At 32.1% G+C, this 22,319-nt stretch overlaps 1 protein-coding gene across 3 annotated transcripts; it reads right to left on the reverse strand.

Annotated features, from left to right (window-relative positions):
* Window positions 1-287: 287 nt before the first annotated feature.
* On the reverse strand, window positions 288-22,061 carry LOC134714709 (double-stranded RNA-specific adenosine deaminase-like). Of its 3 annotated transcripts, XM_063576210.1 has the most exons (17): window positions 21,949-22,061; window positions 20,368-20,445; window positions 18,958-19,024; window positions 16,328-16,419; window positions 13,728-13,846; window positions 13,184-13,328; window positions 8,752-8,858; window positions 8,220-8,364; window positions 6,624-6,754; window positions 5,191-5,329; window positions 4,192-4,369; window positions 3,593-3,686; window positions 2,910-3,071; window positions 2,543-2,634; window positions 2,095-2,250; window positions 1,344-1,590; window positions 288-960 (listed from the first exon to the last, which is right to left on the reverse strand). In XM_063576210.1, exons 2-17 carry the CDS (start codon window positions 20,383-20,385, stop codon window positions 711-713), a joined length of 2,142 nt encoding a protein of 713 aa, XP_063432280.1. In that variant the 5' UTR covers window positions 20,386-20,445; window positions 21,949-22,061; the 3' UTR covers window positions 288-710. The 3 variants fall into 3 exon arrangements, with proteins under 3 accessions (XP_063432280.1, XP_063432283.1, XP_063432281.1); XM_063576213.1 differs by lacking the exon at window positions 16,328-16,419; XM_063576211.1 differs by lacking the exons at window positions 16,328-16,419; window positions 18,958-19,024; window positions 20,368-20,445; window positions 21,949-22,061 and adding an exon at window positions 15,020-15,105.
* Window positions 22,062-22,319: the final 258 nt, after the last annotated feature.

Consider the following 22,319-nt stretch of genomic DNA (forward strand, 5'->3'; position numbering starts at 1 on the left):
ACAAAGGTAACTTATGTTCATTCATCTTGATAAACATCTTAGATGAATAAACGGGGATCCGAATTTGTAAAATGTGTTTGTTTTAATTTTTTCGACTAGCAAACAAAACGTTTAAAAAATGAAAAAAAGTAAAAGTTGTTGTTCCCCAAAAAGTAAATGAATATCATGACTTCTACACTACCAATAATTTACCCATACTTTTTTGGTACATTTCTACCCTCGTGCATATCAGTACTGTAAGGAAAGACTGAAAACTTATAATGTTATACTTTCAATGAAATCAGTACTGATATGCACGAGGGTAGAAATGTACCAAAAAAGTATGGGTAAATTATTGGTAGTGTAGCTCATTTTAAAACAAAACAGCATTTGTGTTAAACGTATCTAGGGAATGTTTGTCGGGTTATGGTTGATATAAGCGTTTAATAAATGTAATGGTAAATAAAATGAGGTACACGTATGCAATTCAGTAAACTGGTTCTTAAATGTGCTATTTTATAAAGTAACGATGTTCCTAACACCTGTGACAGACCAGTACTTTACAAACACTTTTACACTTATAAATAATTTGTTCGTGTACTGTACTGTACTCCTCGAAAAATAACTCGACTTAAAGAGCATTACTTAAAATCAATTAAAATGTAACACATCCAATCAAAAACACGTCAGTTCGACATTTAAGTCATAGTGAAAGTGGTTCAGATTACATTCTAAACACTAAACTGATCAACATCTTCTCTTCCTGCCCACATACCATAACCTTTCTCTTTAAAGGTACTATACAAATCAGTTTTACTTCTTTGATATTGTTCAGCTGATAGTTTTGCCGTATGGTAATCTATGTGTCTGTCCAGACGTTGATGAAGAAGTCCGTTATGGGGTTGTGTTATTGTTTTATACAGACAAAATAATTCTTTCTTGCACAGTCTTGAATAATTGCATGAATCTGGTGGCGGTGACCTAAAATATTAATAAGGATAACAGTATTGGCTTTATCTTTATTTGACATTTAGAAGAAAAACAATCAACTAGGGTAACTTGTGTATAAGTGTATTGTACAAGGTAATGTGGTATAAACAGTCATTTGAAAATTTTTGAAAATAATTACTCAAGGTCGGATTTCATTACATGTAAACGGAATGACTATCTTTTTCTATACATGTATAACAAATGGCCAAAATATGAATATGGCATTGATCTGACTACTTTAAATATTGTTAGAACCAACTATTTGTACAGAAATAAAGTCTCAGCATTACAAAAGTTTTTTTTACGAACAGAGTGAATTGTTAGAGAACAATCATCAACATGTCGTTGGTTTAAGATTGTTTTAAAAGACTTACGTTAAATATAAATCGGGGCTAACTTTTCCAGTTCTACCATTCGTAACTTCAGTTGTGTCATCGACAATATTCCAGTTTACACTAACTGGCTTGGATTTTCCTATCTCGGGTAAATCACATATAGTAGATACAGCAATGTCTGGGTGATTAACTATTACGGGACTCGTTTCACTAGATATACACGGGTGCTGTTTCTTTACTCGACAGCACAAGGCTCTGGACAAATGATTGAAATTGTAGACATCACCTAATTTAAAAGATAAAACAATCCATATGTTTCTATAGTTTTATCTAGATGCCTTGGAAAGTTTAGGGATATGAGATGGATCAAACATCTAAGGTCTTTTGTTTGATTTGATGAATTCACTATTTTTATCTGTTGTCGAAGATTGTATGCTAACCTCGGGAAATCTCTTTGCTCCTTTTGTCATTGAGTTGCCAGCTTTCTTATATATGCCTTACATTTTTTCTTCTACTTGTTTGTTTTGACTTTTCATCAATTTAGAAAATTTAGAAACAAAACTTTATTCAAAGTTTTATCCTGGTCATAAACACCAAACGACAATACTGGAATATTTTCTAATTTCATTCTATTATTGAATATGCATATTTTTCACTTACGAATACGAGCGCAGACGAGTAAAATAATAGCTTCCATGAAAAGGCATACGATGTTTGGTTTACAAAAATAGATATTCGATGTGGCAAATAAGGTCCACCGATTTTATACAGAAAACTTCTGTTAACTTACCAACGACTATAGAGGAAAGAAAAAGTGGACTGTCCATTACACTGGATAAGAGAGCACCCTGGAGTCCTAGTACATTCCATTTACAGATCTTGTCACTACATGACATCTTATGTAGTCTATCATCTGGTAACTCACTCACAGGTATGGCACCTTCACCTGTAGTAAATGTTAGTCGTTTTAATGACTTGGAACAAGCGGTTTGAATTTTTATAGAAGACAGATTTGTACTGACCGATGTAATCGATAGTTGGTATGCCGTGCCAAATTTCTTATATGTAAATCTCCTTTAATTATCTAAATAACCATTACATAAATAGCAGACTTATATATTGTGCATATATGTATATAAAAGTAATAAAATACAGATACCATTTGCAAATGTTTCAGTCAATTTCAAACTAGGTTTGATTAATACGCTTATTCTGTGTTTTAAATGGGAATCAATTACCTCTGGCGATTTTAGCTCGCAACAGTCCTTGTTTCTTGTCTGATTGAGTTGGACGATGAAAATTTCCAGTATCAGTATGGGAACCAGGCTGACTGATTTGTAAAATAAATTAGAAATGATTATTATACATTAATACTAGATGCATGTATGAATAAGTTACAAAACTTGTTTCCCAATCCACTATAAATAAATATGTTTAAACATAATGTGCATATATCTTTAGCAGTGAAAGTATCATGTTATTTCATAGTAATTTCTTTTTTGACAAAATGATCAAAATTAAATTGACGTACGTTTTAATGTACTTCTTTCTGTATTGGTTATGGTAACAAAATAACACATCATATCGTTTAATGATATATCGTACCTTAATGTAAAGACACTGCCGTCTCCACACGGAGCCTTTGATATATATAGATGGAGTTTTATACCATTTTGTAAAGCTATCCTATCATTGGGAAGAACTTTCAGCATTCCAAGTGTATCTGTTCCTTCTTTTTTTAAACGGCATACTTCTTGATATAATACTCTATATATAACAAAATAATTAAGCCATATACGTACATTCTCAAAAAATACTACAACATGCTAAAAATTCTCTGACTATAAGACTTGTACATTAGACAATGATCAATTTGTATTTTATCTAAAGATAAATCCTCTCACTCTACATCTTTTCTTATAGAAAATAAAACATCACGGAATTAAATTAATTTAAAAGTGCAGCAGCCGATATTTGAGTGCAAGACCAAATAATATTATTCCGTGTTGATACAATAATTTGGAGTATGTTTTACATGTTTAAGGTTCTTTGAAAGATTTTTTTATATAGCATTGATTTTCATTTTTTTTATGTTGTATTATCAATAATGGGGGCATTAACAAAAATGTTCTTTGTCTAAAATTCCATTCCAAATAAATTGTCATAGAGGGTTTAATTCTCCTATATGTGATATTCAACACATTTAGATAACCTTTAATTATGAATAATTTATACCTGAATGAGAAAAAAAATATTTGCAACTTTTAAAAAATCTGTTTAGAAAATACCTTTGAAATCCTCTTTTAGCAATAATTTCAGCATGAGAGTCAATAACAGCTTCTCCGTTATTTCCCAAAGATTCCTCATCCACAAAAACATTGCCTATAGAAATAGTATAAAACAACAGAAATATAAAAAAAAATGTAATACTTAAAAAGTCTTCAGAAATAAGAACAGTCTTATACTCTTTTCAGACATGTCGTTGTCGGTTTATTTCCGACTAAGAGTTTGAATGTGCTGGCATTTGAGTATCTTTCGACTTTCTTTAATTGTTGCGCTAGGTCTATTTACCAGTTCTAAGTTTTGTTACGTTTTGATAATATCTATATTGCAATGATTTGTGTAATACATCCTTGTATATTGTATATGATGAAATTCAATGTACTTTTATTTTTATACCTCAAACTGGGAGAGGAAGCTAATAGACCATGATCAAAAATATTTGTGCCTATAAGTGATTAGTCTTCATGATGGTGCGTACTGTATCATTTAAATACTACATATAATTTTACATAGAAAAACGATCAATAAAAAAACTAATGCTATTTGCAGCCTCGGAACTATGTATTTTTAATTTCTTGTTAAATTCTAGAATATATAGTCTTACCAGATCCAAGACTTATGACAGTTTTCTGACCAGTCAGACAATTCTCCATGATAATCGATGCTACCACCGATTCTTTATCGATACTGACGATGACATTGTGTGTTACTGATTCAAATGTTTTATGAGTGATCATCGCTAGTTCATCATAATGTGGCAAGCGTACATATCTGGGGAAATTCTACCAAAAAAGTTACATAAAATAAATATGTGAAAAAGGTTTCTGTCAAAGTAGTATGATGAGTTTATTTATAACTCGTTAACATTTTACCTTTGATAGTAGTATTATTGTCTAGCTCATAACACTTATGAAGATATGATGTTTTATATGAATATATTAAAATAGACACTCAAATGTCACCGTACATAAAATTATGTCTTATGTGCAATTTTATGAAATCGCCGAATGAAATTGTAATAGAGGTGCAGCAGCTTATATTTAAGTGCAAGACAAATTATATTATTCCTCGTCGATACAATAATCAGGAGTTGTTTTAACATGTTTTAAGATACTTCAATAATATTTGATATTGCATTTTAGTAGTGGGTTAATGACATTTACAATTATCAAATTCGCTAGTTTTCTGTCAGTTTCGTGTTAAACTGGTATACCCGTAATTGAGGAAACACGAACGAAGTAGACTATGACAAGTCTACGTTATACCCTATCAAATACTGGTAGTTTGTTATGTTGAATAAAATATGACAAGGAAATTTGATGTGATTACTAAAAAGAAAGCTATTCACCATGACACAATGATGTTGATTTAGCAACTAGCCCCTTATTTATAGCGTATGAATAAATGTGTTATATAGCGAGACCTGGTTATAACTTTATTTAATGAATTAACGACTGATAAGTACAAATCGACGGTGGGTTTATGAGTTGATTACCTCCCAACCGGGCAGGAAAGTATGTAAAAATAGTGACGCTCTCTTGAATTCGCTGGCCATCAATGATTTTAAGATCAAGCCATCAAGTAGATGGTAAATTTTACTAACCATTCTAGGATAACAATCCCCACATTCTTCTGATATCTGTTGTACAGCTTTGTTTGCAGCGTCCAGTTCTGCTCTTTGTAGACTAGTCCCAAATCCTGATGATATAATTTCACCACCAATGTACAGGTCAACTTCAAATCTGAAAATATTTGTTATCAGCAAATTAATGTGTACAAACATTTTTTCAAAGATTCCCTTCAGGTCATTATTTTGTGTACCATGCTCACAGTCTCTCAACTTACTAGTACTGTCAGAGATCAAACATAGTTTCTTTGGTGGATTAGACATAAGAAATAGTATTTTAATTACTCTGGAATTGTATTTTTTATTCGTTTGATGGCAGTGGCCGGGGGGTCCGGGGTTGAACCCCCCTCGTTTTGTTTGGACGAATAATGCATTTGAATATTTGTATAGAGACATATAGTCGGATCCCTTTTTATCATGGGTTGGACACCTTTTTTTTTTAAATTGCTGGATCCGCCCTGAATGTATACATACAAGAAGGTGTTAATATTACTTCCAGTATTAACGCACTGCAACGCAGTCAGTCTCATTCTGTTGACACACTTTTAATATCAGCTTCATACTCGGTTTGGGTTCTCATGATTTTACTTTTCTAAGGTTTATTCTGTATTATTATAGTGCTAACGGTACCAACTTTACTACAAACTATCCGCGTTTCTAATATCAATGTCTCTTTACGTATGCTATAGCTGGTAAAGCAGATCCAATAAATAAGATGTTAAAAACTAATTAGTAATGTCAGTGTGAAATTGAGAATGGAAATGGGGAATGTATCAAAGAGACAACAACCCGACCATAAAAAACAACAGCAGAAGGTCACCATTGGGTCTTCAATGCAACGAGAAATTCCCCCACCCGGAGGCGTCCTTCAGTTGGCCCCTAAACAAATATATACTTGCATTAAACGAAATCCAAATGTAGAAAATTATACAGTACCTGTTTGCCTTTTTAAAAAAATAATTACTTTTAGGTCGTGTTCATTATTTATTTGCCTGCGTTTTCGACTGCCATTGTAATGACAGATTTTGATCAGAGTTAAATATCAAATCTGCCTGTATGATGTTCTATATTGTCATAGGTTTTTAAAATGTCAACTCTCAGACCGAGTCACAATTTGTGAAAGTAAGCCATTATAGGTCAAACTACGGCTTTCAACACGGAGCCTTGGCTCACACCAAACAGCAAGCTATAAAGGGCCTTTAAAATGACAGGTGTAAAACCATGCAAATAGGAAAACCAATGGTATAATATATAAAAAAGGAGATATGAGAAACACTTCATCAAACGACAACTACTGAAATTCAGGTTCCTTACATACTAGAACAGGTGCAATCAAAAATGCAGCGGGTTTAACCGTGTTGATATAAATATTGAAAGAAGCGAACATGAATGGAATTGCGTTATGATACCTTAAATCATGGTCCGGGCCATATTTGTCAGCCTGTTCATAAGAGATAGATTTCCGTCTCGACTGGACCCAATCATTGAGTATACACTTTGCATCTTTTGGAATGGCATGACAGCTCTCATCGTTGCTATCCTTAAACAGAATGTGAAAATTTCTTTGCTTACTTTATTTTTCCTGCTTTACTCGCTTTTAACATGTGCAATCATAAAGACAAAAAGGACTTTAAAAACATTCATCAGTCATGTCTTAGATATAGAAGCTTTAGTTTACGTGTTGTTTGTATACTATAGTATGTTTAAATGTTGTTATTTGTCCTGTTAACCTGTATTTTCTTTCAAACTTTCATTTCATATCATGTTTAAAGGTTAAAGAATCCATAAGCACCCTGTGCATTTTATGAATCGGCGAAGTCAGACAGAGACGTTAACCATCACGCTTCTGTAAGATGCGTATATACCGGATATTTCTCTTCAATTATTTTGATACGCTTTTAAATACTACATGTGTGTGTCATTGGTTAATAAATAGTTGCAGACTCTTCCGGAGCATGCCATGCTGTTTCCGTTTTATCTTCGACCAACGAATTGTTTGTGTGCTGCTGTTTATAACAGAAGATGTGGTTTGATTGCCGATGAGAAAACTCTCCACAAGTATGTCTGTTGGTCTTTGCTTTTTTAGCCGGCATGGTGTTTATTTTTCGACTTATGAGTTTGTATGTACCTAAGGTATCGTTCATCTCTTTTGTATTCGATTCATGATAGGAATAAACAATTTTTCATGCTTTCAAAATAGGACAATACAACAACGAAATCCAGTAGTTAATTGTAACACATGAACAATGTTGATATCACTACTCATAACTAGAAAAAACATACCAATTTTTTTGTTTTGTTTTATGAATACAAAAATTAGTCAGCAACACAAAAACACAAAATACACCACAAAAGGAGCAAGGGACAACTACACACAGTTGTTAATATCAAACGATTCGCTATATAATAAGTGAAATACTATAAACCCGTTGTGGATGAATTAACAGACACTACGAAAGCTTGAAACAATTCTATACAAATAAAAAAGAACAACTCGTTAAAAGCTACAACTAAAAGTACAGATAGATTCTACAAATGCAACAAGTGTGTTACGATATTTCTCAACTCGAGACAGTTAAATTTTAATATTTAAAGCGCGAGGCTTTGCCGAGCTTTTTAAAAAGTTAAAATTTAACTGTCGAGAGTGGAGAAATATCATAATACATGAGTTATAGTGGTGAAATCTGTTTCTCTAATGATTCGTATCATTCTTTTTCAAAGATTTGAAGAAAGTTGAGTACTTTTTATGTAACGTTATCAGGCATGGTCGCCTTCAGTTTTCATGACGTCACAATAGGAAAATTCAGAAGAAACAAAGAAAATTTAACGTCACAATAAAATTTCGACCAATCATTTGCTGAGGACAAATGTTTCACTAGAGATTAGAAATATTTTTCTCACACCGGTCAGGAAATGTGAAAATAGCATGGAAATGAGAGAAAGTAGATTTAACGATTGTTTTCTTGATCTTTTCATAACTTGTCATTTACTTATACATAACAAACCTGATCTGAAATATGAGAAAAACTAAGACTTCCTTCATCAATTTGTTCCAATATTTGTCGGGCCGCGGATCGTTCGGCATTCTGTTTGCTATTGCCTGTTCCTATTGCGCACGGTGTATCGTTTATAAAGAGCTGTACTGTAAATCTGCAGGTACATTGTGAAAAAAAAGAAGTCTGAATTTCAATAGCCATAAGCGACAAAAACTAGTATAAACAAAATAATTTCGTTGAAGCAGAACTAAACTAATGAACCGTGTTTTTTGTAGTTAAATTATCATCAAGCTGCTGTATTACAGTTTGGACATCCAATTTTATTTAAAGCATCGAACGTATTACATATTAGCCGTGGCCAATATGATTAATTAGATACTTATAATTATGCCTAAGGTGTAATTTGTAATTTTGAAAACTAGAAGGTAAATGGTACGATAAAATATTTGTAAAGTATCACTATTTATGCAAAATTCAGAAACCTCATGTTCAAATGAAAATGGCGAAAGTAATACTATTTTAGCAAAATCAATACACTAACGTTGGTTCATGAGCAGGACCTGTCCTTGATATTTCAATGTATTTGATATTCCTGATATGACGCTCCTGTAATATCTCATTTAACTGTGATTTCGGATTAGCTTCAATCTAAATAGATAAAGTAATGATAGAATTATCAAATGTTATAAAATTAGAGAATGCACCTGGTTCGTTAATTGTAAATGTAGATCATGGTTATTATCAAACTAGTCACCACAAATTGATATCATTAAAATAATGAAGTACTGGTGTAAATATGCAATCTTATAAATTAATATAAAATAAGCATATTAGTAGGATTTTTTAGACCCCCTTACCTCTAATTAATAAAACTATAGACTCTCAAGAGTATGTACTGCTGACCTAGGTCTGTGTGAGTCTAATGCCCGTGTCATACTGTCCCGATTTTTATATATGATGGACACCCGAATGCGAAAATTGTAAGTTCGCACGAAGTTGGTCCCGATCTCTTTAAAATACCAAAGAGTGACCGAAGCAAGTACGATGAATAACGAAGTCTATACGATGGTGCCGAAATTATATACGATAGCAAAAGATGGACATACGGAGGTTAACCAAAGACTGTTATTTAAGCTTCCTATCTCAGCCGAAGCCTACACGATGGATCATGCAGGCTACACGATGGATCATGCAGGCTACACGATGGATTACAAAGGCTACACGATGGATTACGATGATGGCGCGATGGCCATACGATTTCTAAAAGACGTCATGTACAGCTTACGATGCATTTAAATTATATGCAATATAATACAAGTATACAAACGATCTAAAATGCGTTCTACCTGTTTTGAACTTTTTTATGATACGAACAGAATTTCGATTTTCATATCGTTTCTGTACAAGTCGGACATGCATGGCGGGAAATCGATCTTTTCGTCTAATTCTTATAAAACTTAGTTTAGTATCCCCTCGCCTACTACATGAAAGTTGCGTGTAGATAAAATTGTTATGGACACTCTAGAAACAAAATGCTCAAAACTTGGTATGGTGTTACTTGTTAAGAATATCTTAAGCGCTATTGACTTTAAAGTTCAAAGATCAAGATCACAGTGGCAGTTGTAATACATAGAGAATAATACATGGCAAAATCCGTATCATATGTCGTATCATCCCGAGACATCAATATCAGCCCGAGGGCCCTTAGGCCCGAGGGATGATATTGGTCGAGGGTGATACGGCATGTGATACGGATTTTGCCATGTATTATACGCTTTATCATATATTTCAACAGAAGAGTTTTATATTATATTGAACTGTTTTCTGATCCATAGCACTGGGTTACCTTCAGTTCTGCTTTTGTCTTGTTTCAAAGCTTTAAAATAACTGCTCAATTATTTATACGAAGCACCTAGGTTACCTTACAATCTGTTGTTTTGAAAATATTTTGTTTATTATTGTATTATTGAGTGTTTTGTATTTTTTATAGTTGCATTTAGTGTTCCAAAAAAATTGTTGTAAAAACTTGATGTTCGTGACGTTACATACCAAACAATGACGTCATTAAAAAATTGACCTATTTTTTTTTTTTTTTTTTTTTTAATATTTGAATTTTTTTTTTTTTTTAAAAGAAAAAAATTCTTAAGCAAAAAAACCCCAAAAAACTGACTTAAGCTTAAAAAAAAAAAAAAAGGTATGCGATACGGGTTTTACCATGCGATACGGGGTATGCGATACGGGTTTAGCCATGCGATACGGGGTATGCGATACAGGGTAGGTGATACAGACTGGAAAAAAGAACCTTTATTAGATATACAAAATAGCTGTATTTTGTACTAAATATATGATAAAAGGCAATATCACCCTTGTGGACACTCTAAAACCAATATGCTTCATAAGATTTTAACCACATTTGGTATATTGTTCTGCCTTGTAATTATCTGACATTTTTTACGTTCAAGGCCAAAGGTCAAGATCATGCAGATGGACATGTTTTTTCTCATTGAAATAGCATTATTCACAGTAAATTGGTTGCTCATTTTTTTACCTGCAAGTTCTAAAGACAATATTAAAGTTATTTCCAGCTACTGAATGTTTTGGTTGATTTTAAAAAAAATAGTTTATGTATCGAATATGCATATTCACTTTATCATTTTCTGCATGTGTCATATACAAATATAGTGTCCATAGTTGTCTCCAATATGTTACATACGAGAAGATGCCACGCTCGTCATTGCCTTGTTTGAACTGTAAAATGTGTGCACTAGTCTGAATAATCACCCATAACTATGCCCATGTTTATTGATCTATCTTAAAGGTAAGGTAATGGGTTCGTTGATCCCTTTTATTCAAAAAGAGCTCTTTCAAGGAGAATATCATAATAATATAGACAAAAAGAAGGATGTGAAGAAAGCAACAAATGCGGCAAAATATGACAAATAGAAAACAAAATGAATATGGAGTAAACATTTGTGAGACAACAACTCATGTGATCAGACGATACATAAAAAATCAGAATAATGAAGAAAAAGTTGGTTTCCCTATATGCGTGTACCTGATGTGTTGGTGTACGAGGCGCGTTTATGATTTTCTGAAAAAATTGACAAAAATAATATTTTACTTGTAAAAGTAAATCCTGAGCTTGTAATAGCTGCTCTTCTTGTTCCATTTGAATCAATAGAAATAACGCTGTCGTCTTTCTTGTTCCCATAGAATCATATGATATGAGCTCCATGTTTTGTGAACGTCTTTCTTAACTGTCGTATTAGACTGACCAGTGCATATCGCGCATTGCACTTTACATACATTTTAGCGCGAAAACTTCCATTTAGCTGAATGCATTGCCGTCGTAGTTCCATCTTGTCGCCTTCGTATTTTTATTCGATGGCAACACGACGGGATTACGAGGTCTTCACGAAGTCGTGTTGCCATCTTAAGACCTTCGGGTAGCTTCGAGATTCATTCGTGTAGACATCGTAATGTCAAAACTGCCCAATGGAAACGATGGAAACACGAATGCAATACGATGTTCAAAGATGCATTCCCGGTGACATTACGATGGTGAAGATGGTGATACGAACTCAATACGAACCCTCAACATCGGACGCACCTTCGGGGATTTTTTAACATGTTAAAAAATTGAGAACCGTTCCCGAAGTTGTCTCCGAAGGCTAGAAAAAGTGGCCGATGGTTCATCGATGATTAACGATGGCACTACGAATAGCCCGATCTGGATACGATCAGTCCCGATATTGAAAATTTCCATAATCGTGTCGAATCGGCGTAAAAATCGGGACAGTGTGACGCGGGCATTAAAAAACTATGTAGCTTTCCAACATTGTACACGACAACATAGTTCATAACCAAAATGTATTTTTTTTGTATCCTCTAATATTACTGATCATTTTAAATGATCACGGTTTTTCATTTTTTTTCTAGTGTGTTTTACAAAAATCAAAAGAAATAGTGAAGTTCGTCATCCAAGGGTAATTTCTCCTATAAGAATAAGCTAACAGTATCGGCTCTATTGACCTACTTGTATATCTTGTCTTGCAGATGTTTATGTTTTGTATAACTTCTCTGTCAAACAGAATCTTTATAGATCTTAAATGATATTTAAGGGCAATGACTTTATCATTTTTGTCATATAGAAACAGAAGGTAGATCTTGATATCCTGAACATTTCGACCACGTTCAGATTTTCTGTAGCGGTTTCCAAGAAACTTGACAATACAGAAATGCATTTATCCTTATATTTTATTTTTGGCCATATTTGTTTCGAGCGCACTTATCCGCGATTTTTTTGATAATATACCAGACGGCTGATTCGGTACAAGTTTGGTTCCACTGGCCTAGTAGTTTCATGGGCGAACAGTTTGTATAAAGGTAACGGACGAATAGGGACGACAGAAGACGGATACAAAGAGATTCAATAGCTCGCACTGGTCAAAACTATGTTTTTTTTCTGACAAATAATATGATTTATTAGAATGATCAAATATCTTATGCAACAATGAAACCAGCAGATGAGCGATCATCCGCCACAACCGTTTTTTTAATCTAATGTATTTTAAACAGATGGAAGGATCAGGGATGTCCTAACATTTCAAAGTGATACAAACGGCTACTTATGTTTTTGAATTCCTCAGGTTTCTACAAATAAATACATGTAAACGGAAAGGGTGTAGTGTAGTATACACAACTACATTCTGAAAAACTCTAAAAGTCTACCATACTAATTATTTGATACATGTACTCTTGTTTAAACTGAGACATTTGACTATTAAATCATTTCTTTGACATACAAGATCCCTTTTATTATGAACACAATTATGTAATTGTTATATGCTTTAATGAGACAGCAAAGATTTACGCATATTGAAATTTGCCTCATAAACATATACCTAGAAAACATTCGTAATAAAAAACAACAACTAAATACAATATAATGAAATATCGTTTTAAATAATTACTCCGTTTCTGGTAAAAGCAATAAAATCTGTATTAATCCCGAGTTGTTGAATCGCAGAAATAGCTGCTCGCTGCTGTGCTTCCTTCTTTCTAGACCCAATACCAGTCCCACACAGTGCACCATCAATATATACATTTACCTTAAAACTGAAAATTAGATCCGGAATGATTAAAGCAACAATTAATTAGAAAATCGTTCTGAAGAAACAAGAAAAAACGATAAAGCCTAAATGCAGGGGTCGATCCAGAAATCTTAAAAGGGAGGTTCCAAACCCAGGATAAAGGTGAGAGGTTCCAATCATATGTCCAAATTAAAATGCATTGATCGTCTATAAAAAAAAATAGGGATTCCAATCCCCCAGTGGACACCACGGATCCGCTTTTGCGATGGTAGGCCTGCATCAAATTGAAGAATTCGAAGGTATGAGGAAAAAAAAAACTAAAACACAATCAATACTTTCAACCTTATTTACATGCAACGTAGCTATTACGAATTGTACAGAAAAAAACAAGGATTATGAATTGTCATAAACAAATATTACTCACCACTTTTCATGATCTGGACCACTTTCCTGTGCTCTATACTCTATGACTTTCTCGTATTGTTGTTTCCATTCATTCAGAATGCATTTGGCATTCATGACGTCGTCCCTTGATGTCATATTCTGTCAATCAAATTCATATTATCTTATATAAATAAACAGTAAAATTTACATCTTCAATACATCACTATTTACATCTTACCTCAAAAATAAATATTCATTTACACAATACGTGATTTTTAAGGTGCCCCGAGGAGTAATAGAAATATTAAAACATATATATTTGAATTTCCTTGTTTATTTTGATTTCAGACTTTGATTTTCATTTTCCTCGTTGTTCAGTATTACTATATTTATTATTACAACTTATTTTAGATATATAACTGTTGATTAAAGGGATCTTACACGTCGGTTACATAATATATTTTGTGGTTGATGATTATTCACGGGAAAATATTGCTTTTTGGTTATCAAATGTCATCATTGTTCAGTTGCTAACTAATATGAAATATACATTATGGTCGTTTGATTTGAAAAATGGATTCTTATTTTAAACTGGAAGTATACTGTCTGCTCAGATTACGATTATTTCGTGTATAATTTCGTTTTAAGAGTAGTAAAATCATAAATATTAACGAAAACAGACTGACCCTTTAGTGAACACAGATGTGAGGCTTCAGTTGTCCTGACAGGAATCAATTTAGTACGTTCCACATTAACTATAACCTGTGTATGCCACCAGAACAAAGACAATTTTCTTGAAATAATAAAATACGTTTAGATTGTTGGATTATCTTTTAGCTTAAATTAAAATCTGTTCGTTGAAATATTTGTGGCGTTTTCAGATTTTCTAAAAAAAAATATGTCTGCACCATTAAATACATAATCTTTAAAACTAAACTAACAACTGTCAAGCTAAAAGAAGTTTACCAAAGAAGTTACTGACCAGTAATTATAAAGACAAGTCATTTTTATAAGAAAGACCTGTACAATTACAAAAGTACCATTAGTCTCCTTTATTAGTTCCAAATTACGGTAAGCTAGATTGAAGTACATTTTCTAGGTATATCTTTCATTGATGTACGAGTTATCATGATTATGTACTAATGACCGACATTGTTTTTAGTTTTCTGCTTAATATTAAGGCTTACAGTCTTTTCATCCTAATGTATGTTGTCTTCGACATTTTAAATTATCGCTGCCATTTCAGCTAAAGCCGTATGTATGTTTACAGTCCTCGCGGTCAATTAAAAAAATATATAAACAAATTGAGCATTAACATAAACAAATACTTACTTGTCCGGTAATATTTGTCGTTAAAAGAGGATAAACGATTTTCCCCATAAAAATGAAATAATTTTTCCTGGTTAAATTTTATTTTAACTTTACAATAGTAATGAACAAAATCTCACTAAAAGGAAGTTAAACTACTTTTACACAAAATGTAAAATATTTATTTCAAATGTTGATCATTGTGATACATTGTAGTGTAAGTATGAATGAGACGGTATTGAGAAATGTCAAGTTTGTATTATAACTCTCTTCCTACATCTGAAGTAAAATCACAATTAATCAGTTAAATAAAAGACATAATGTTATACATCTAATGTTAATCAAAGTACTGAAGTACTGAACATCGGATGGTCAATAGCACTTGTCTATTATATATTATATTTTCTAGGACAAGTTAGTGCGTGGATGATGAATAAATGACAGGAAATTCAACCTCACCGTAATAACTATTATATTGTAGTGATATAAATTAGTATATTTACGCTGGTGTGTTGTTCTATATTATATTAATATAACAGTTACTTGTATAAATAATTTTCATCAATTTGTATATCATTCTATTCTTCTAATCTAAAAAAAAATGCAGTGAAAGTGTATGGTGGACACTCTTCTGTAAAAAAATGATTTTTCTAACAGATTGAATTTGAGTAGCCTTTCATATTTCCCCGCTAAACCAATCTTCCATGCAGAGTTTTCGGTCCTTAAGGGCCAGGGACTCTGCATAGGGGGATTGCCGCAAAACGTTCTTGAGATATTCTTCCGCATGCGTTAACACAATTTTTCGGTACGTGAACACAGATATTATCAATGATTTTTTACTTATATATATATATATATATATATATATATTTGGTGTCACGATATCACAGTAGCATGGGTTCTAATCCCGGCGAGGGAAGAACCAAAAATTTGCGAAAGAAAATTTACAGATCTAACATTGTTGGGTTGATGTTTAGACGAGTTATATATATATATATATATATATATATATCTAACAACAAAACATTTTCGTATTACTTATTAACGTTCTAAACAAAAACATTTTGTATCAGTAATCATTGAAGAGATGTATTTATAATGAACGATAAGGAATGTTATTTTGCACTCGTTAATATCAACGTATTTTTCAAATTTAAGGGTCGGTTACAAACTCAACACAAAAGTTACGTATAAATGGAAATCTAAGCAACAATTCATCGGTATGCCCTCACGGTCATCGCGACGATAAAAAGAGGAAGAGAAGAGAAGAGAAACAAATAATTGTCACCTGGTAGAAAGAAAATATCAAATTCACTATAATATATCACATACGTGATTGTTAATGCAAAACTGCTGACTTGCATTACACCTGACTCTTTTGTTTTCCTCAGATGTTACCGATGTATGCGATTTTCTCTTCTGTCCTGAATTTTTGTAAAATAGATTTTCTAAAAATTGCTTTAATGTATTCACAACCTAGAAACATGTCATAGAGTATATTAAAGGCCAGTCTAAACATTTACGTCAGACGGAAGCTTACACTTATATTATTGTTTATGAAAGAGACAATTAATCAGTAGTCTTAAAGGTATACCTATAAGCTGTATTGCTTTTGGTTTGAAATAAACTAATGGTTAAGTTTGGGAATTGTAATTCAAGAGGAGCGCCATGAAAAAGACACGCACTAACCTTCTTATGCAGTGTCGAATAAAAACACACCCTGCTGAATTATATAACCACCAAAAGAAAGTGTCAACTTCAGTCATTTTCTCATTAAACTTTATTAAAATGTTTTCATTTAACACCCAAAAAAGACTTGTACAGGGCGTTGATTCTGTTTGCGCTAATTGTTACGACATTTGCGCCAATGTTGATACCGATGAACACATTAGGGAATAAGTTTCATATAACTTATCATTGGTTTGACTTGGGGTCAAGAATACCTTTGCCCATGCAAAGGTGTTTCAATCAATGATTTCTATCAGTATATCAATCCATGTAGATGTAATTTTAATTCCATATGCGATAACATGTTTACTTCATTTAAGTTAATTAATTACAACTGGTTTCTGTTGGCTCAAATGAAAGTTGTTATATTTTTTTTATGGATCGGTGCAAATGAAATGCGACAGACCCTATAAGGCGTCTTCGAATAAATAACCAAAGGAAAGTTGGCTGATGTGTTCAGGGTCGATAATTGCTAATAAGAAGCAGACAAGTCATATCATATAAAAGGTCATTTTAATAGTTCAACGGTAAAAGAGACACCAAAAATAAGCTTATCACTCTGCATTATGAACTTAGTACATGATTGTCACACATTTGAAATAAAAAGAAATGTAGGGATCACGTCACTCAGACAGTATAGTTACCCATCGATGCCAAAACCATGACAGAACAGAGATTCGATACCCCCCCCCCCCCCCCCCACACACACACACACACACTGCACGTATATGCTTTTTTTTTTAGAGGCAAGTCATATATACGTACACTTTATGGTGTTTTTTTTTAAAAATCAGTGTCACATATAAAGATGTATAGTTGGCGGAAGAGTGCTTACCGCCAATGCAATTTTCCAACATTATTTTCGAGGTGCATAGGTCTTTTAAAACTAAAAAAATATTTGTACTGGATTTCAATCTTGTTTGAGATATTGCTTATTATATAAAACCTTTGATATAAAATTGTTAAAATCTGGAAAGAATTGTGCATTTGAGAGCAATGCAATTTTCCATATAAAAGATATTTTGAAGAGTCTTGGTTTTTTTAAAGATGATCTGCGATAATTTTCAGACGGGTCTGAGACGTTGCTGATATATCTATTTGATATAAAGTTCATTAAAATCTGGTAAGAATTGTACACGTGGAAACGTTTATAATGCAATTTTTCATATAAGTGTTATTTCCAAAGGATGATCCGACACTGATTTACGAACTGTCCGAGACATTAATATAAATTTGATAAATAAATCGTGCAAGCATTGTACAGTTGAGGGTTCTTAAAAAACCGGACGGACGTTGAGACAGTTCACGACCATTCATTACATAAGGTATTGTCCATATATGAATTTTGGTAACAGCTATCTCAAAATTCAACCAAAATGTATTTGACCTGTTTAAACGCTGGCATGTAGTAATAATGAAGAATTATTTGAAGAAAATAAAAACTTCATGGCAAATTGATCATGATTTGCTAAGTTAGTGTTATATAAATCACAAGAACCACTGTGTATATTTTAACGACAATGGACATTTGAGCGACAAAAAAAATAAAGACTTTTGAGAGCCATTTATATTGAAGCACAGGACATTTGAGTGCCAGAGTTTTGGACATTTGTCCGAAAATAAATATCAGCATATGATATTTTAGCGAGAGATGAAAGAAAAGAATGGTGAAGGAGTACTTCATCCGTTCGACAGATATTATCTGTTTTAACTCTCATCGTCAGCGGGATATGGAAGTAGGATGAGCAGGGTGTGTTTATCAAAATGTACAGTTTACAAGTTGAAAAATTGTAAAAAAAAAAAGCAAAACAAAACAAATCAAAACAAAACAAAACACTGTCATAAAACTGAAAACTCGCCAATGGCATTATAAACAAGTCAGTTCAGTCTTAATGCAGGTCTGAGTGGGTTCAAGAATAGAATAAAAGAAGAAAACAAAAAAAAACAAAGAGCAGAATTAAAAATGAAAATAGAAAAATAAAATAAAATAGAAAAGAATGATAATTATGTTAAATTATAATGAATAGAAATAAATTGTAAAAAAATAGAATAAAGAAAAACGGCTTTAAAATTGAAATAATACCGATTCGGCTTTAATCTTTACCAAGGTATTCGTCAATTCGTAAACTATATTTACAACAATAAATAAACGAATTATGCTAACGTATTCAGATTTTGCGTGTTTTGTATCAAAACTCACTCATTGTAACATATTTAATTTAGATGAAACTTACCAAGCTTTGGGTAAGGTATAGAAACTCTGTGTTGTCGGCTCAGAAGTGGCCGTCGGTATAAAGGTGACTGAAAAAATAATCAAATATATATATAAAAAATTTAGCGAATATGAAGTAAGATTTTTTTTAATTATATTTAAACCTTATCATCAACCATACCTTTATATCACAGGGTTTTTCATTGGTTAATTATGAAAAGTCACGACCTAAATCCCCTTTGATAAGTTCTAAATCAAAAAAATAGTTTGCCAACATTTCCAGAAATCCTGACGAAAGTCGACAACACTAGATTTCTTGAAAACGGAAGTTTATATCTTCAGTCATTTCATTTCTTTTCTAGAATAATCAATCAGTGTTGATTACTGAAGCAGTGAACGAGTTTTTTTCTTTAAAAGTTTTTTTTATTCATTATTAGAAATTTAACAATCTTTATAAGTTATGCATACATAATCAGACTTAATGATAATAGAAATAACTAATAGAATTAAAACAAAACAGAAACAGAAACAGAAACAAAACAGTATGAAATAAAAATATGGAAAAATGATAATAATGAAATAATTGACTAATTTTAAACAGTAATTAAACTATCATGTTAAAATTTGTGTTACCTGTTAATTTGGTTTTTTTTATTATATAGTTCATAAGGTCATTTAGTAAATGTTTGGACAGAGTGATAAAGATTAACCCTATCATTGCTGTCAACACTATGATGTATAAGTAACTAGATAAGATAATAACATATAGCAGTAGAGCATTAATTTTCTTTCAAAATTGCAACCGTACCAGCTTCAAAATACACCAACGTCTATTTTTATTATTGGCTGAAAATTTAGAGGAAAAAGCCGGTTATGAAAAATAATTCCAGAAGAGTCGAGTAAAATATCGAATGTGTGTTGTAGATATAAAAAAGAAGATGTGGTATGATTGCCAATGAGACAACTCTCCACAAGAGACCAAATGACAGCAATTAACAACTATAATAGGTCATCGTACGACCTTAAACAATGAGCAAAACGCATACCACATAGTCAGCTATATAAAAGGCCCCGAAATGATAATGTAAAACAATTCAAACGAGAAAGTTAACGGCCTAATTTATGTTAAAAAAATGAACGAAAAACAAATATAACACATAAACATACGACAACAACTGAATTACAGGCTCCTGGATTAGGACAGGCACATACATACAGAATATGGCGGGGTTAAACATAGTAGCAGAATTCAAACCCCCTAAACTGGGACAGTGGTATAAAAGTATAACATAAGAATGAACTTTTAAAAATTCCGCTTAACTCATCAGGTGGATAAAAAGACAAATACTACAAATAGTAGGGTTGTTAAAAAGTCAAAAATAAAACTTAAGCGAATGTGTTCGATTAATTTGTTCCAACAGTTTATACTTACCGAAAAAGCCATTTTCATCGTTTACATTGGATAAAAAGGATCTTTATAAATATGTGTTTACAACATGTACATTGTAAGCTGAAATAAACAAATTTGAGATAAAATATTATTTGAAATATACATATACATGTACGACTATCAAATGGTAAACACATTTATAAAATATATTATACCTGGCTAGAAAGATAACCTTAAAACTGCTTATAGTTTCAAGTCATAATTTATTGCGCAAGATGCGTATCATTTAAGCGCGATGATTTCAGATTTCACTTCATCTATTTCATTTTATAGATAATAATTTGATGTCTCAGATTTAGGATTTTACTTATTTCCCCTACAAACCAATGAAAACAGTCATATAGAATAGAGAATAAGAACGGGTTATGTGTCAAATTGGCAGAGAAAATCTCGCATTAACATATACAGCCTGCAAAACATAGCTGAGAGGGTAATAGAGCAGATTGTTGCCCCAGGAAACATTGTCAACTGGCTGAGAGGGTGATAGAGCAGATTGTTGCCCCCATAAAACATTGTCAACTGAGGCGAAGTCTTGATAATTGCTCAGGCTATCTATCATAATGGTTTATTTTCAGTCTTCAATTATCATATTGAAAACCATAATAAGAATTACAAAAGGGAATAAATGATTTTATAAATGATGTTCAAAACCCAAAATAAAACATAGGAAAATGTAAATTCAAATGTTCAAATATACTTTTGAAATACTTGATAACTTATATTCGAACTGGAAGCTGAACATAGACCAGTTTGTGTACAAATTGAAAATTCCATAGAATGACTTTTTACAAATGACTGTGGTCAAAGTCTCTGACCATTGTGGTTTTATAGATAAAGAACAACTACCAGTGCAGTTACCTATTACTACTATGTCAAGCCAGAAGATTGTTTGAAAGAAAACAAATGTCATGAAATTCGAATTTTTATCATCGTAAAAAGTAAAGTTATATCATAACACTTTTTTTTATATTTAAACTGATACAGTACAGTATTTATTATGAAAAGTAAATACACTTTTTTTTCAATTCGGGATTTAATCTCATTAGTCATAGATATACATGTAGGAGATAATTGATTATTTATGATATGATATATTATTTCCTATCAATAAAATAAAGTACAAAATACATATATATCAGTTATAGCGTATCTATTGATTTGATACTGTTACAATGCGTGTATGGTCTAAACTGACCTCTTTGTCGTTTGGTTGCTGTCTCTTTATATATGCACCCCAACTCCGATAAGATATATATTTCATCACAGAATCAATACCCTCCAATGAATAGCAGCTAAACGCAATGTAATTTGTACAAAAAGAAATGAGAAAATTAAAATACCTCAAATTTTCCTTTAAAATCTTGAATCAGGGAAGTATAGCATCGGACATTGAATTTTAGAAATAACCATAAAGCCTGAAATAACCAATTGTATAGAAAATATCTAACTTCACTAATAACCACCCACAAATAAAAGTGAAAGGAACAAATTCGTCGTCTGGGTCTTGTAAAAATGTTTTCCTTAAGAAGACAGTAAGTGTAGAAATGAAAAAAAGATACTTACTTTATACTCTTTGTTCAATACGTAATTCGCCATATATTCGCAGAATCTTGTGAACAAATATATGATTATATAACTTTCATTTTTATGAAAACGAAAGTAAGATTAAAATGAACTTTGATCGTACACTTGTATGTTATATAATACCTGTATAATATCTTTACATATTTTCAATTGTAAGCAAAAAACATGTTTTACAGACAAATTAAAAGGCCTATAATTTTGTTAGCAAAAATTATAAACGCTTTAACGTTTCAGGATTCTTCATCATGTTTCTACTATACTGCAATTGTTTTTTTACAAAATTTGTGTTCCACATGTTTGGTTTATGTCAATAAATTATCAACTTTCTTACTTACTCATGGATGAATAAT

Source organism: Mytilus trossulus, chromosome 4, assembly GCF_036588685.1.
Source record: "Mytilus trossulus isolate FHL-02 chromosome 4, PNRI_Mtr1.1.1.hap1, whole genome shotgun sequence".
NCBI lineage: Eukaryota > Metazoa > Mollusca > Bivalvia > Mytilida > Mytilidae > Mytilus > Mytilus trossulus.